At 53.9% G+C, this 15,049-nt stretch overlaps 1 protein-coding gene across 5 annotated transcripts in view; it reads left to right on the top strand.

Moving 5' to 3' along the window:
* Positions 1-15,049, top strand: part of Kazn (kazrin, periplakin interacting protein) — a 992,111-nt gene that overhangs the window by 948,423 nt on the left and 28,639 nt on the right. For 3 of the 5 annotated variants that reach the window (XM_063235547.1, XM_063235548.1, XM_005004355.3), the window contains 3 exons: positions 2,059-2,189; positions 5,098-5,148; positions 6,542-6,665. In XM_063235547.1, the coding sequence (XP_063091617.1) occupies positions 2,059-2,189; positions 5,098-5,148; positions 6,542-6,665 (306 nt within the window). Of the gene's footprint in view, positions 1-2,058; positions 2,190-5,097; positions 5,149-6,541; positions 9,010-15,049 lie in introns of those variants that run through there. The other 2 variants (XM_063235549.1, XM_013154004.2) reach the window with 2 other exon arrangements.

The raw sequence follows: 15,049 nt of genomic DNA on the forward strand, positions 1-15,049 counted from the left end.
AAAAATGTCTGATTGGCCAGCTTGGGTCACATGTCTAGAGAGGAGCTGGTACCAATTGGCCAGCCTGTGTCACATGCCCACCCTGCACCAATCACTGAGTCTAGAGAGAGTAGTACTTATTCTGATTGGCCAGCCTGGTCACATGCCCAACCTGGACCAATGACTCGTGTCTGCAGAAAAGTGGGTATCCCCATTGGCCAACTGCAGGGAAAGCAGGAGTCCTTGATTGACAACTCCAGCCAATTACAGGATATGCAGGAAGATGGAGTGGAAATGTCCCCTGGGTATATTTGCTCCAGACCCTTGGCAAAGGCTGCCTAACCATGACTCTAGCCCTGGTCCTTGGCTTATGCACAAAAATTCCATTGGGCTCTTGGTGCCCTGTGTGGATTGTGTGTCTGTTTGCTGAGACTTCCCTCCACCCACCTCGTGGGGTTGTCTTGGTGATGAACTGTTTCTAGAATGGGACCTGGGTAAATATTAGCTGCTGCTCTCAATGGTATCACTGTTATCACTGTCCCCTGACAGGTGATACACAGGGCTTTAGAACTTGACAGTAAACAAACTCAGAGTGCCCCCTCCGCCGAATGGAGACTGGCTGTCCAGGGAAGCTGACTCCATGGTTGGGACTGGGGGTTCCTCCTTTGGTGCCAAAATGCAAAGTTAGAAAACCTTAAAATAACACTGTGTATGTCCAACTCCCTCTCCAGGCAGGGAAATGAGCCCCTTTGAGGGCTGCCCGTTCACCTCCTCAGAGCCCAGGTGCACAGCCAGCTCTCCTGCTCCTGGACCAGCCTGGGGCAGCAGGTGGCAGAGATGCTATTTGAAGAGAGACAAGGCTCGGGGCAGCTTCAGGGTCACGTGGTGGTAGCTGACATGCATCTCCCTGCAGATGCACTTTTTCCATCTGCCTTGTGCCCCACCTTGCAGTAGGCATGCCACACACAGCTGCCCTGTGTCATGGAGATCACTGTCATCCCTGTTTCCCAGATAAGAGAACAGGCCCGGAGAGGGTAGAGAGCGTGCCCACAGCTGCACAGCTCCCTCAGTGCAATACCAGCCTCTGCAGATGGGAGAGCTGGGCTTCAGAAACAGAAACTCTTTCCTCTGATACATATCAAACTCAAAAATGTCTGATTGGCCAGCTTGGGTCACATGTCTAGAGAGGATCTAGTACCGATTGGCCAGCCTGTGTCACATGCCCACCCTGCACCAATCACTGGGTCTAGAGAGAGTAGTACCTATTCTGATTGGCCAGCCTGGTCACATGTCCAACCTGGACCAATGACTTGCGGGGGGGGGGGGAGTGCCTTCAAGCTAGGCCCCTCATTCTCCCGCTCTTTACTGAGCACCTACTCATGCTGGGCTGCGTGTGGTCTGGGGTTCGACACAGATAAGACACATGCGCCTCCTTTGCAGAGCTGACAGCATCAGCAAGCAGACGGATGGCCTCCTTGTTCATAGAGCAGCAGGAATCAGGGTGACGGTGCAGCTGGCAGGCAGAGGAACGACACAGACAGTGGGGGAGATGGTGTGTGTCCGCCTGGTCAGAAGGCTGGTGTGGCTCAGGTGTGCTGACAGCGTCAGGAATTCCTGATGAGGCCCCAGAACTGCGTGCCAGGCTTGGGGTGAGGAGGTGGACTGTGCATTTCCTCCCAGAGTGGCAAGACACATGTCATACTCACTGTGCAGGGAAGCCCGGGGATAGGTTGCCACATGTCCCAGACAAGAGACAGCAGTTGCTGCAGGGTAGGGGACAGGTAGGGGATTGGGGCTGTGTCAGAGGCACTCTTCTGGGGGAAAGAACTCAGTGGTCCCTCCGCTGACTTTGGAGGATCCTTGTTGGGAATCTGCTATTGAGCAAAGCTGAAGACCACACTGGCTCTAGGACCACCCAGGTGGAACTCCCAGGGTTAGGGCTTCACGTGACGAGGCCTCCTAGCAGTTGTCCTACTGGGACAGGTACGGCTCAGTGTTTGCAGCTGTATAATGAGGGCGTTGGGTGCACAGTGAGGACCTCCTGTCCACCCTCACTCACCAGCTGTCCCTGCCTTCTAGCGGTCAGGGTGAGCCCCTGCCACTCCCGGCAGCCCTCTGTCATCTCCGACGCGTCTGTGGCTGAAGGCGACCGGTCATCCACACCGAGCGACATCAACTCCCCGCGACACCGGACGCACTCCCTCTGCAACGTAAGGCCAGCAGCGGCGGGGCTGGGCACCCGGGCCCTGCCCGGGGACCACGGGACAGGGGGCGGGTAAAGTCGCGCCCGTTCTTTCCTCTTGTCCACCCAGGGAGCGCGCTCTGGCGAAGGAAGGCATTTCCTCCTCTGCTCTTTCCTTTTGCAAGAAGCGCTGGATGAGGGGAGAGAGAGAAAGGAGGCCCGTTTACTCCTTGTGTCCGGGAGGGCACGGAGAACCCCGAGGAGGCTGGCCTGGGTCGGCCGCAGGGTCTGTGCAGCCTACAACTCTGCCCGGTGGGCCCTGTCTGGGTGGGCCCTTTCCAGGACAATGGGCACCACCCCCCAGGTGTTAGAGGTCACCTCTAGGACCCAGAACCTTCCAGATTCATCTCCATCAGCCCTGGCTCTAGAGATGGAGCCCAATTGGTTTGGTGAGGGTTTTTTGTTTCCAAGGAGTTGAGGAAGTATCTCTTCAGAGAGGAGGCATCCTATGAATTGGTTCTAAATTTTCCTACTTGCTTATTTAATCACTTTTGATTGTATGGTGAGTACCAACTGCTAGTGGACTCAAGCCTCCAGCTTTGAAGGCCAAGGAGTGAGGCTGATGGGCTCTATATTAGTCCATCTCCATTGCTATCACAGAATACCCGAGGCTGGGAGAGGGTTATAAAGAAAAAAGGGTTGTTTAGTACACAGCTTTGGAGCATGGGGCCAGTTCTACTGACAACTCCCAAGGCATATCACACTATGGCCTCAGCAGGAGCACATGCACGAGGGAGACAGGAAGCCAGAGAGCTGATAGGGTCTGGCTTGCCCTTTTATACCAACTCAAGAGAGTGAAGTCACCAGGGTCCCCTGGAAATGATCTCAACTCCTTCCAAGGGCAGGGGTGCCTGAAAGTGGTCAGCAGCCGTGTCCACTAAGAATTTTTGTCCTGTCACATGGTTGGTGACACGGGGCTCCCCTCCACGTCCTGTAGGCAGACATCGAAAGGTCAGTCTTTCCAAAACTCAGGAAGGCTTTTTCCAAAACTCAGTTAATGTTGCTTTATTAACCAATAAAATGTATAGAAAAGAAATCGAGGTAAACACATTGAGAACAAAGACAAAGCTGTTATTCCAGATGACTTGATGATCTTCCGGGGAGACTGCAGACTATGGCTTGGAGACTCTGGGAGCCCATCCCAAGCTAGCGCAGGCTGACGCTGAGTATAGCTTCCCTGCAGCACAGCAGGCAGACTCTTTCCATCTACAATAAGAACAAAATGCTCTTATCAAAACAGCTCAGATTATTAAAAGGGAATGATGCCTCGGCCTGCGAGAGTGGGCAGCAAGAACCACAGGCCCAGGGGCCTCCTGCAAGGGCCCAGATCAGGACTGGCCTTCCCTTCTCCAGCTGTGAGGGAGCAGAGGGGACCTCAGTGACAAAGGCTGTCTTGATGCACAGAGCCCAAGCAAGGAAGCCAGGCCACTCCCAGGGTCCTGGCGTCCACTCTGTGTGCAATCACTTTGGAGCTGGCAGTGCCCTGTCCTTCCGGCGGACCACCTTCTGCCTTTCGATTGCCTCGGACAGCAGGACTGCCGCTGGCGGGTGCATTCAGCCTCTGCCCGGCCTGCCACTAGCACGGGGCCATCCAAGCACACCATGCACGGGCACTCTGGCGGCTGGTTAGTAGTCTGCATACCGCTTTCCAGTGGCTCCTGGCTCGTTCCTTTACTTATACATATGGTGCCTGCAGAATGGGTTCTGTTGATCAAACTTGAGCTAAGACCAAAGGTTAAAGCTAGGGTCTTGCTATTAGCCAGGTATGTGGTTCAGGCTGGTATTGAATTTGCCGTGTAGCCCAAGCTAGCCTAAAACTTGCAGTGATCCCCCTGCCTCAGCCTTCTGAGTGCTGAGATCCCAGGTATGCACCGTCATGTCCAGTTAAACTATCATTTCTTATATTCTCTCCACCTCAACTGCAATGCTCATAGGCAGGCCAGGAAGAGTCTCGAAATAGCTGCAGGTTCCCTGCTGCTCTCAGGCATGTGACCTGGAATCAGCAACTTCACCCGCTCCACTCCCCCACCTCCCTGTCCCCTGGCCACTGATTTAGATCAGAGCTCGGGACTCAGCACGAAGAGGCTGCAGGACATAGACACTGGTCACAGGGACAGGGTACTTCCTTCCTATGGGCAACCTTTCTGCAATTCTAGAAATGACCTCCAGGGGGCTTCTTCCTAACAGATCCAGTGTCCCTTTGCCCCAGGCAGAACAGACTGATTCCAGGTGAAGGCTTTAGCACATCTACAGACCAGCCGAGTTCTCCTGAGGCAGAGCTGGCAGTGCATCCAGCTGTAAATGTCCCATCTGTCTGAGGCTCCCTAGGGAAGAGGGAGGGCACTCCCGGGCAGCCCCAAGCTGGGGAATAAGCCGCTGCTGGACTGAGAAGAGTCGGTCCTAACTTGGACCCTGCAGCTCTGCTTGGCATTAGCTCTGTGAGGATGGGCATTCGGGTCCTCCAGCTCCTCCACAGAGTGAGAGACTCACTGTGCCACTTGCAGAGGAAGCTGGCAGCTACACCATCTCCCAAGTGGGTTTCTGTGCTCTTGTCCTGCTTCATATACACGAGAAGTGGCAGGTACACCCGCCTCCAGTTTGAGCGCAGTAGACTGTCACTCATTTGTTGATCAGAAGAATCTGGGGTTGAAAGGGCAGAGAAGGCGGGGAGCCCCCCAGGGCCTCTGGCCAGGACCCCTGGTCCAGACCACATCTCCATGAACCCAGGCCCCAGGAGCCAGCCATCTGGGAGTGTCAGCCTCAGGAGTCAGGGCGAGGGGTCCCCATGACAGAGGAGGGGCGGCCCAGAGGGAGGGCATCCTTCCTCACGTGCCACCTGATCCGCCGTTTCATCTCCATCTTCTCTCTGGCCACAGGGCGACAGTCCCGGCCCGGTTCAGAAGAACCTGCACAACCCTATTGTACAGGTAAGTGTGCTTCCCCTGGCCACTGGGTCTCCATGCGACCTGACTGGGCCTCATCTCTTATCCCCCTGGGCCCCAGTACCCTCCTGCTGCCCCTCTCCAGCTCCCAAGGTAGACAGTAGTTATGCGCTTCCCAGGTCACTGTGGGCTGGCTCCTAGGGCCACCTCTTCCGTGACCTCTGCCAGACATGTGGCTATCAGTGCAACACACATCCTGTGTCCTGCTGCCCGGCCTGCATCTTCCCCGAGCAGGCAGGGTTTAAAAATCATGGTTATTCTTTAAAAGCTGATAACCCTGGTGATGAGCTCTGCTAGAAACTTTACCTATTTTCAATATTCTGTTGTCTGCAAGGCCAGGGCTGCAGGAAGGACAAATGACATGAGGGCCAATGGGAGTTGTGGAGGGCATCTGTGGCCCAGCTGGGCCCATCTGCATTGGGGTCCTCTTGAGGGAGATGCAAGTTCCTGAGACTTCGCGCTGGAGACGCCATCACAGCCTGTGGGGTGTCCTGGAAGCCGTGCTCTCCCATCACATGTGAACCCCAGCCTTCTGTGTGTAGCACCATCATGTGCTCTTGGCAGTTTGCAAAACTTGAAAGCCTATCCCACCCCAGTGCTGCAGCTCCCCCTGCAGAGCGGGCACAGCAGAGCCGACCTGGTCCTCCTCCTCGCTGTCCTTCCCTTCTGCACCTCAGCTGGGCATAGTGGGCTCAGAGAAGCTCCAGGGGTGACCGCTTCGGGACCAGCTCCTGCCCACCCCTTCCATGGCCTGTCCTGCTCCTGCCGACAGACAGACAGACAGAGAGACACTCCTCCTGCTGTTTGCCACACTGCAGGTGGTGCACAGGGCAGGCTCACAAGGCTTTGGGCAAATTAATTTAAATACGAATCATGACACAAAGGACTAGCAACTCTGGACCATTCCAGGTGGCTCTTATGTGTCAGGCAGCTCTGAGCATGTTTTTTGCTTTTTTTTTTTTTCAATACTAGAGATGAAGCCCAGGGCCTTCACGCTGAGCCACATCCTCAGTCCTGTTCTGTTTTGTTTTGTTTTATTTTGAGACAGGGTCTGAGTTATTAAATTGCCCAGCTTCCATCCTCCTGCCTCAGCCACCCAGACTGCTGAGATGAGAGGCATGGAGCAGCCTTCTGACCATCTCTGTCCTCATAGAGTGACACCCTCCCTACGACCTGGCGGGTCCCACTGTCCCTGAGAGGTTTCAGAAATGCTGCAAGTTTGCTTAGAGGGTGAGAGGCAGAGCCTGCGATTCTGGCCTCAGGGACCACTTACATGTTCTCTGCACCCCGGTACCTTGACCCTGACCCTGGCCCCCTGACTTAGCACCCAGCTCAGCTCAGCTCTGTTCTTCTCTCCACCCTCCGCCTGCCTCCTCAGTCACTAGAGGATCTTGAAGACCAAAAACGGAAAAAGAAGAAGGAGAAGATGGGATTCGGCTCCATCTCCCGCGTCTTTGCCAGGGGGAAGCAGCGGAAGTCCCTCGACCCCGGCCTCTTTGATGGTACCGCCCCTGATTATTACATAGAGGAGGACGCGGACTGGTGATGCCTGCCGCCTTCGCCTGCCGCCGCCGCGGGCGTGTCTGTGTGTGGCCGTGCGTGCGTGCGTGCGTGCGTGCGAGCGTGCGTGGGGGGTCCGGGCCGGCGGTGGGGGTGGGAGCGCGCATGCGCGTGGGGCCTGCCTGCCACGCGTGGGTGCTGCGTGTGGCCGAGCGACAACACCGTGTGACCCTCCCCCTGCGCCGCCACCTCTGTAACTGATGTACATACCGCAAACCGTGTGTGACACTGTCAACTCTCTGTTGTCTTCGGAGCGATAGTTGTGTTTGTTAATCTGGTTTATTATTATTATTAATTATTATTATTATTATTTTCAATGTTTGGTTGTCTTTTTTTTTTTTTCCATTTTGTTTGGTTCGTTGATTTCTTTCTTTCCCCGTCCCTCCTCCTCCTCCCCTCTTCCTCCTCCTCCTCCTCTTTATGAAACTTGAAAACTTGAAAGACTGCTGTGTATTTGTAAATAACAACACTGTCGCCCTCCGTGCTTGTAAATGTCCCTCGTCCTCACCGCTGCTCCTGGAGCCCACCTCACCGAGGATGCGGTCTGGTTTTGGTGTCTCCCCTTCCTGCCGCCCCACCCCCCAGTGTGAACGTGTAGGACCAGACCCCTGTCCTCGGGGTGTGCCCAAGTCACTTTAGCTACAAAATGCCATGTTGTCAGGGTAAGGTCACTCTCCGCAAAGTCTCACGAGCCCAGCCGGTCAGGGGCCTGCCCCCTGGCCGGGTTTCTAGTAGGGTCACACGGGCCCTTTTTAATGGCCTGGCCTGTTTTTAAATTGCGTTGCTGTTTCTTTCTTTATGGAAAAAAAAAAAGAAAATTGTCTTGTTTAATTTATTTGCACAAATGCAGAAGACATATTCTATCTAAATTATTACGTAAATATCGGAATGTATATTTTTCCATGGGGTGGGCGGGAGCGGGGATCTCGTTTACTTGTGTGTTCAGTGTTCATGCTGCTGCGACGTAGAGATTAGGGTGGCCGGAACCAGGGACCAGCGATGCCAGGCTTGCTTTTCCTTTCTCCTCTGTCCCCCCTGTCTCCTGCCCTGCATGAAAGGGCCACCTGCTGCCCCTTCCCTCCTCCTCCAGCCTTTCTCTATTTATTTATCTGACTTACAGAACACGACCTCCGAGCAGAGTGCAGACTGCCACAGGCCCTTCTCAGGCCTGTCATTGGGAAGGGGGACGGCGACTGGGGCACATCTCCAGAGTGCCACCTAAGGGACCCTGGGCCTGAGACAGTTGCCCTAGGGGCCAGCTGCATACTCCTGCCCGCAGCTGTGCCCTTCCTGACCTTGGTTATTCTGTTCATGGGCCAGGCAGGTAGTGCGGTGATGGTACCCATCTTCAGGGGAGGGCTACCGGGTACACGGTGTCCAGCACCCAACCCTCTGCTCTCCCTCTTCCAATCGGGTCCATCAGCCACACTTAGGTCTCTTGGAAACCCCCAGGCCCTGTCCTCTCAGCTGTGACGGCAGCCTGAGTCTGCTCCCCACCAGGAGAGGAGAGCTGGCAGGAGCCTCCGCCCATCTGGGGACCCGCACTGCATTGGCCCAGCGAGGCTCCCCCAGCAAGGAGCTGTGTGCACTTTGACTCGGAGTGAATAGAGAGCCCCAGATGCAACCTCCCTTACCCTGTCCCCTCTAACCCCCCCTGCTCCTCCTTAACAACTAACCGCTCGGTCCGCACCACCCTCTGGACCGCAGTAGTGGCGCTTCTGCTAACAGTGACCTTTTCAGCTCTTAGAAGGCAGCAAGGTGATTTTCAAATGCTGGAGCATCTGGAATGGGTAGGATATTTGGTCCAAAGTCTCTAAAACAAAACCCAGTCGGCTCCTCTGCCCCTTCTTACGTAGGTCGGGGCTGCAGCGAGCCCACGGGCACCTCCGCTGGCTCTGCCTGCCTGCTTTGCCCCCCTGTAACCAAGCCTTGGTGGGAGCAGCAGCAGCCTGGTGGGCACCCAGAGTCTAATTTTAGAAAATCTTTTCTCCCCCAAGAATTTTTTTTGGTTGATTTTTATGGTTTTTCCTTTCCTTATGAGAAAATAAATTGCAACCACTCCTGGTAATGATTTAGTAGCTCCTTTCATTTCAGCTTTTGTAAATTAGGAGATAATTCTAAGAGTTACTAAGGATGATTTATCTAAGAGAACTACATCAAATAGCGAATGAGTTATGGGTAACATTAGCTGAAAATAACCTTTCCCTTGGGAAAGGTTTCTTGAAGGCATGGATGCAAATATAAAATATTAAAAAAAATCTAAATAAAGCTTATTTTAAAATATGATCGAATCCTATGTTATTTGATTGCTTCTATTTTGCTCCGGGTGGGAGGCTGTGCCCTCTGGGAGATGCACCCCGGAATGACCTCGCTCCTTGGAATTCCAGGGCTGGGTCCTCAGGAGGTGACAGGAGGGGCCGAGGAAAGCTGGCTACATTGTGGCGTGTGGAAGGGCCTTCCAGGAGGGCCTCCCAGAAACATCTTGCCACTGCCACCCTACCTATAATTTGGGGGAGCCTAAGCTTCCAGGGCTGCCCCTCGGCAGCCAGCACCCCGCATTCTAAGGGTCAGTGGCCATCAGCTTTCTTCTGCTTCCTCCCCACCACCCTTTCCAAAGGCCCAAGGGGGAGTCTGGGACTTTGGGGCACATTACTTTCCACAAGCCTCCACCTTGTCCCCAGTCCCCACCCTCCCTGGGGACTTACTAAGCTTCAGAGAGATAGTGAGAGAGTCACAGGGCTTCCTTTACTGAAGCCAGTGTGTGCTTTTCTAAGCCCTGTAAGGTCCTCCAAATGTGAAACTTAGTTCTTTCCCAAGACTCCCTGTGTCCCAGGAAGCGGTCACCAAGTCACCCCCAACCCTCACTGTGCGGTGTCTCTGTCTGCCAGCCTACAAATGTATTCCCCCAGCAGTAAGACTAAGGAATGCCAGGTAATTAACTCTGCTGCCATCTCTGCTAGGAGAAAGACAAAGCTGTGGCTGACAGACCAGGCCAAGGAGGTGTGAGACAGGACCCAGATCAGTAAAGACACTGGGAGACACCAAGGACTGAGCAGATCAGGAAAACTCAGGACTGCAAGGAACTCAGAGCCATCTACTCCAGAGTTTTCAAGGCGCATGTCTGAGGGTAAAATGCCAATACAGGCCAAGACCTAGAATCTGTTTTTAATCCTGGTGATTCTAAGTGGTGCCCCAGATTGAGCACCACTGGGCTAATCTGAGAAAGGCAGGTGTATTACCATTGCATCCTGTGCCTGCCCTGTGCAGACATCACTAATCCATCACAGAGTCCTTCCCACACTTCCCAGAGTGGCTCACATCACTGCTGAACCATCAGAGTTGGCACACAGGATAAAGCCTATTTGTTATCCTGAAATTAACCCAACCCCTCACACTGGAAAACCCCTGGGGAAAGCTTTGACCCAGAGAGAAGTGGCTTAGCCATGATCCTATCAGGCACCTACCATCCTGTGACCATCATGTTCAAAAACAGAGCCAGCACCTCCTTTGTACTTTTTTTGTTTTCCTGTGCTAGGTCTAGACTCTGGGCTTTGTGCACGCTAGGCAAATGTTCTACTACTGAGCTGCCACATTCTCAGTCTGGACATTTCTTCTGCTAAAAAAAAAAAAAAAAAAAAAAAATCTCATTCTATTTGTCCAACTTCTAGAAGTACCTACTGTTCAAAAATTGGAGTAGGTGTTGGAGGATACAGCTCAGCCACACAGCACCTGCCTGGCAAGCATGAGGTCTTGAATTTGAATCCTGGTACCCAAATAAAAAAGGCGTAAGGCATTCAGGGCCAGTGTTTCAGCTGCACAGGTTGTGCACTGCATTACTCCAAAAGATACCTTTCTCCAGGCTGCCATGAGAATTGTGCCACGTGCAATGTGCAGGGCTGTGCTTAGCAGCCCTTCTGCACCCTCATCCATGCTGCTAAGCTCCGAGCAGTGTAATCAGTAATAACATAACAATAATAATAACATCTAACATTACTAAGCATTTACCGTAGACCCAGCCCCATGCTGTGCACTTTTCATGTATTAACTCAGTTAAACCGTGTCTCCCAACAACTTGTACTACTGATGAGCAGACTGAGGTTAAGTCAGTTATTAAGGGTCACAAAGACCTGAGCTTCAAACTTGGAGACCGGTTGTACTCTGCCATCTGGGCCAAGAGAGGCTGGGACCAAGCAGATGAGCCTGACCCTTAGGGTCATCTTTGGGGTTTCATGAGGGACTGGCTCAAGGGCTTTGCTGCTGAGGATTGTCCCCACCCTAACTCGTAGGGTGCATCCACCTCCATTGCTATGAGCCTGTGGCCAGGAGCTGCCCTGCACCAGGCTCACAGTGTGAGGCCACTGTGTACTTCTGTGCGCTTCTCTGGGCCTGGGCTCAGGGGTCCATGTGCAGGGGCCACACTGAGCGGGATCAGCACTTTGGCAACCTTGTATTTGAAATACCTCTGAACCCCCTCTCCCAAACTTTCATTCCCCAAAATGGACCCACAGGCACCACACTGTCCTGCTCCAGGCAGACGGCTCTTGGACTTTTTCAGCTTAGACCCACCAGCTGGAGCACATCACACTGCGGTTCCCTGCTGTCAGTGGAGGGAAAAAAAGGTGATAATGAAGAATAAATAGAGAATTCTTGTTTATGTGCCCTGTAAACAGGTTCCTAACTGCATTATAAAATAATGCCCTTTAAACATAAAAATAACTGAGATGCTTGTACAGTAGAAGTTATTTGAGTCATGGCACATGAGCCATGAAATGTTAATCTACAGACAGAAATATCTGCCAGGCTTGGTGGTACACGTCTGTAATCCCAACATTCAAGGAGGCAAAGGCAGGAAGATTGAAAGTTTGAGCCCAGCTTTGGTGACTTAGCAAGACTGTGCCTAAAAGATAATAGTAATCACTTTCTAAGGCTGGGGATGCAGCTCCGTTCAAAGCACTGCATTCATCCCCACAGCACCTTACCAGTCTATGCTGGAATGGAGGTTGAATCCCTGCATCGTACTGAAGATGCCCATTCCTGGGAAATATGCAAACACCCAGCCCAGCACTCCCTCAGCTGGCCTGGGCATGCTATAATAATAATACCCATAATACCCTTCACCCCTGACAAAATGACCCCAGGACTAGGCTTTAAGGAACAGCAGTAGCAGGAGCTGAACATCTTGACTTAGCCTTCCTAAAAATGTCAGCACTGCCTCTTACCCAGCAGGTGCCTGGAGAGCTACTTCCTGAAAATGGCAGGACTTCCTCTTACCCAGCAGGTGCCCAGAGAGCCCTGCCCCATTGCCAGCCTGTGCACAGCTGCCACACTTCTGAGTCACAGTCTCCAGAAAATACAGGCTGGTGACTTGTTCACTTTTCTGAATTTCAGGTTTTAGAAATCCCAGGTTGTTTTCTTAGTACATCACCAGGGAGCAGCCGTTAACTGCAAAATCCATCAATACAAGAGTAGCCACAATTGCATACCATGCTTCCAGAATCCTCCAAGGAAGGATTTTTCCTTGGAAAGTCAGCTGTGGCCCCTCTGGAGGGCCCTCCCAGCTCCTACAGAGTCTCAAGCATGGCCCACATAGTCACTGCCGGCTGTGACCCTGTTTCTGATTTCAGGCAAACCATTTAACCCATAACCCTCAGTGGCCTAATCTGTAAAACAGGTGTAATACCCACCTCTCTGCATTGGCTCAGATAGGAAAGCTGAATGTATGTTGGAGACCTGAAAGGGCTCACCTGAGGATTTGTGTTCTCGTGATTTGTATAACAGGTGGGTTTAAGTTCAATAGGTGGTTAAAAATATATACAGAAGCAACTTGCCATCTCTGGACCAAAGTAACTCAGATTTGTCCCCAAGGGAGAGCAGGGCATTGGGTTAAGTGAACTTGGACCTGGTTGCTCCAGCAACCAGGATCTGTGAGCACCAGTCTCCCATGGCCCTCTGCCTTGGGACAGGAAAGGTGTGAGGCATTGGCTGACTGCATCTCACCTTTCTAGAGCCTATGTGGAGACAGGCTCTGCTTGAGGCCACGGAGGCCTCAAGGTTGGAGCCAGGGCACCAGCAAGGCTGCCCAGGGCTGGGTCTGATGGCAGAAGCTGCAGGGGTCTCCCAGGGGCAGTGCATGTGTGCGGACCCAGAGTCAGAGCCCGGGGCTGGCCTGGCTCTGCAGTGAGGTGGTCTCCTTTAGTGCCTGCCTGTGCTGAGTGATCTCATCACATCTCCCAACTGCTCCCTGGAGAATCCTCCTGCTGACGAGCAGGCACGGAGAGGCCAAGTTCCCTTCCAGAGTCACAGGGTTAGGACGAGGCAGGCTGGGTTCAAACTCTAGCAAAGTTGGTGTCTTGGTACCTTTGCTGCACAATCTCAGGTCAGCGTCTGGCCCAGGCTCCCCGTTAGGGTCAGCTGACAGAAAGCTTCTGGGAGAAGGTCTCAAGGGAGGAGACCCAGCCTGGAGCAGGCCAGCTCTTTGAGGCTGTTTTTTAACCCAAAAGAGGATGAGCATAGGATAAATAAATAAGGAGTTTGCAAACTCTTCTGTGGAAACCAGGGGCTCCTCAGAGATCCCTCTCGGGGTGCTATAGGTGGCCAAACAGCCAGTAGGTTCCGGACCACCTTCAGCCAGAGCCTGATGGCCATGTAAGGGTCCACTCCAAAGGTCCCGTGATAGGCGGAGGAGGTGAGAGGAAGAGGAAACAAGGAAGTCTGAGAAGCTCGGGTAGATCAGCAGCCATCACCACCTGACCAAGTCCTCTCCACTGTCCCAGAGAGGCCAGGCCTGAGCCCTGGGCTCCGGGTACACAGAGAGCAGGCTCTCAGCACTGCCCAGTCCCGGGAGGTTTCACAGGGTGGAGGCCGAGGCAGAACATCGTCCCTTTGTGACAAGGGCAGACCTGATTGGGGCACCATAAGAAGGGTGAAGCCTAGGTATCCTTTCAGAAAAGGACCACGCCCAATCAGGACCCCAGATGATGCCAAGACGGCCACTGCCAGGGCCATGTGGGCTCCACTGAGCAGAAAGCCAAGGCGGGCTGGGACAGGCATCTGCCAGCCCAGGACCCTGCAGCAGTGCCCCTGTTACAACAGAAAGGTTCGCCACCTCCCCTGGAGGTACACAGCCAGGGAAGGGCGGGAACAGGTGTCGAGCCTGCATAAAGCCCGAATGCTGAGGTGCCATCTGTACCTCAGAAGCCGCCTGATCTGTGCCCCACAGACATGCCTGCCAGCCCTGCCCTGAGGCCCACAGTACCTGTGGGCCCTGGACAGAGAGCCCTAAGTTAGGAGCAACCAGACGTGTACCTGTCGCAGAGGCTAGGGTCCCAGAAGCCTGTCACTGCCACCCAGCACAGTCAGGAGTCCTTCCCAGCCTGGTCAGGGGCTCAGTCTGTGACTGCAGCCAAGGTGGCTCCCTCTCTGGGCCTCAGGCTTTCTCCCAAAGCAGGCCAGGTGGCAGTGGTCATCCAGGAGTCCCTGGATACCGACACACTGCCTCTGAACCCCAAGTTTCATTGTATGTTGTAGTCTATAGATTGCTTGACCAGAAATCTGCAGCATCAAGGCTGGGTGGGTGCCGGGGGCCAGGTCCCCTCTGGGCTTCCAGTGGCTTCCGGGCTGGGAGAGGGGTCTCCCTCCCGGCCCTCACCTGCCCACTCAGCCCTGCTCTCCATCTCTAAGACACTACAGATTCCCTTCACCTACATGAAGTCCAGCAGAATAGGGACCCCTAGCTTCTAAAAGGAGTCACAGCCCGCTGCATTTCACATCGCCGGGCCACAGGCAGGGGACACGGGCTTGCGTGCAGGCTGCACCCAGTCCTGACTTAGGCAAGCTGCTTCCCCTGCTGAGCGTCAGTTTCCTCACCAGTACGAAGGCACAGTAAGATCCTACCCAGACAGCGCGGCATGGGCTGATGCGCATGGCAGGCTTAGCTTAGGTGGCCATGAACGTTACCATGGTGATGGATGACGGCAGTGATGACATTTCCGCCTGTCCCCAGCCCAGTGAGGGGAGATCAGAAGACCAAAGCCCAGGCTCAGCAAGCTGCCCGCGCTGGCAGGGCCCACGGGGCTCAAAGCAAGCCTAGCAGAGCTGCGCAGGCTCTTGGACTCGCACCTCCCGGGTGCTGCAGGAGTGGGAAGCTGTCCACAGCCAGAAGGGCATCGGTGTGTGGTCTGGCTGGGGAACCCCAGGCCCTCCCTCCAGAGCCAGCACATAGGGTCAGCTGAAGGTGATAAGTCCCTGGTCCGTGAGGGTTACAAACACAGTCTCACGTCTGCATCGCTTAAAAGTCCACCTAGCACATGAGCTTCTCAAGCCTCTA

The sequence above is a fragment of the Cavia porcellus genome, unplaced genomic scaffold, assembly GCF_034190915.1.
Source record: "Cavia porcellus strain 051 isolate PalLab524CR breed Dunkin Hartley unplaced genomic scaffold, mCavPor4.1 scaffold_25, whole genome shotgun sequence".
NCBI classification, from domain to species: Eukaryota; Metazoa; Chordata; class Mammalia; order Rodentia; family Caviidae; genus Cavia; species Cavia porcellus.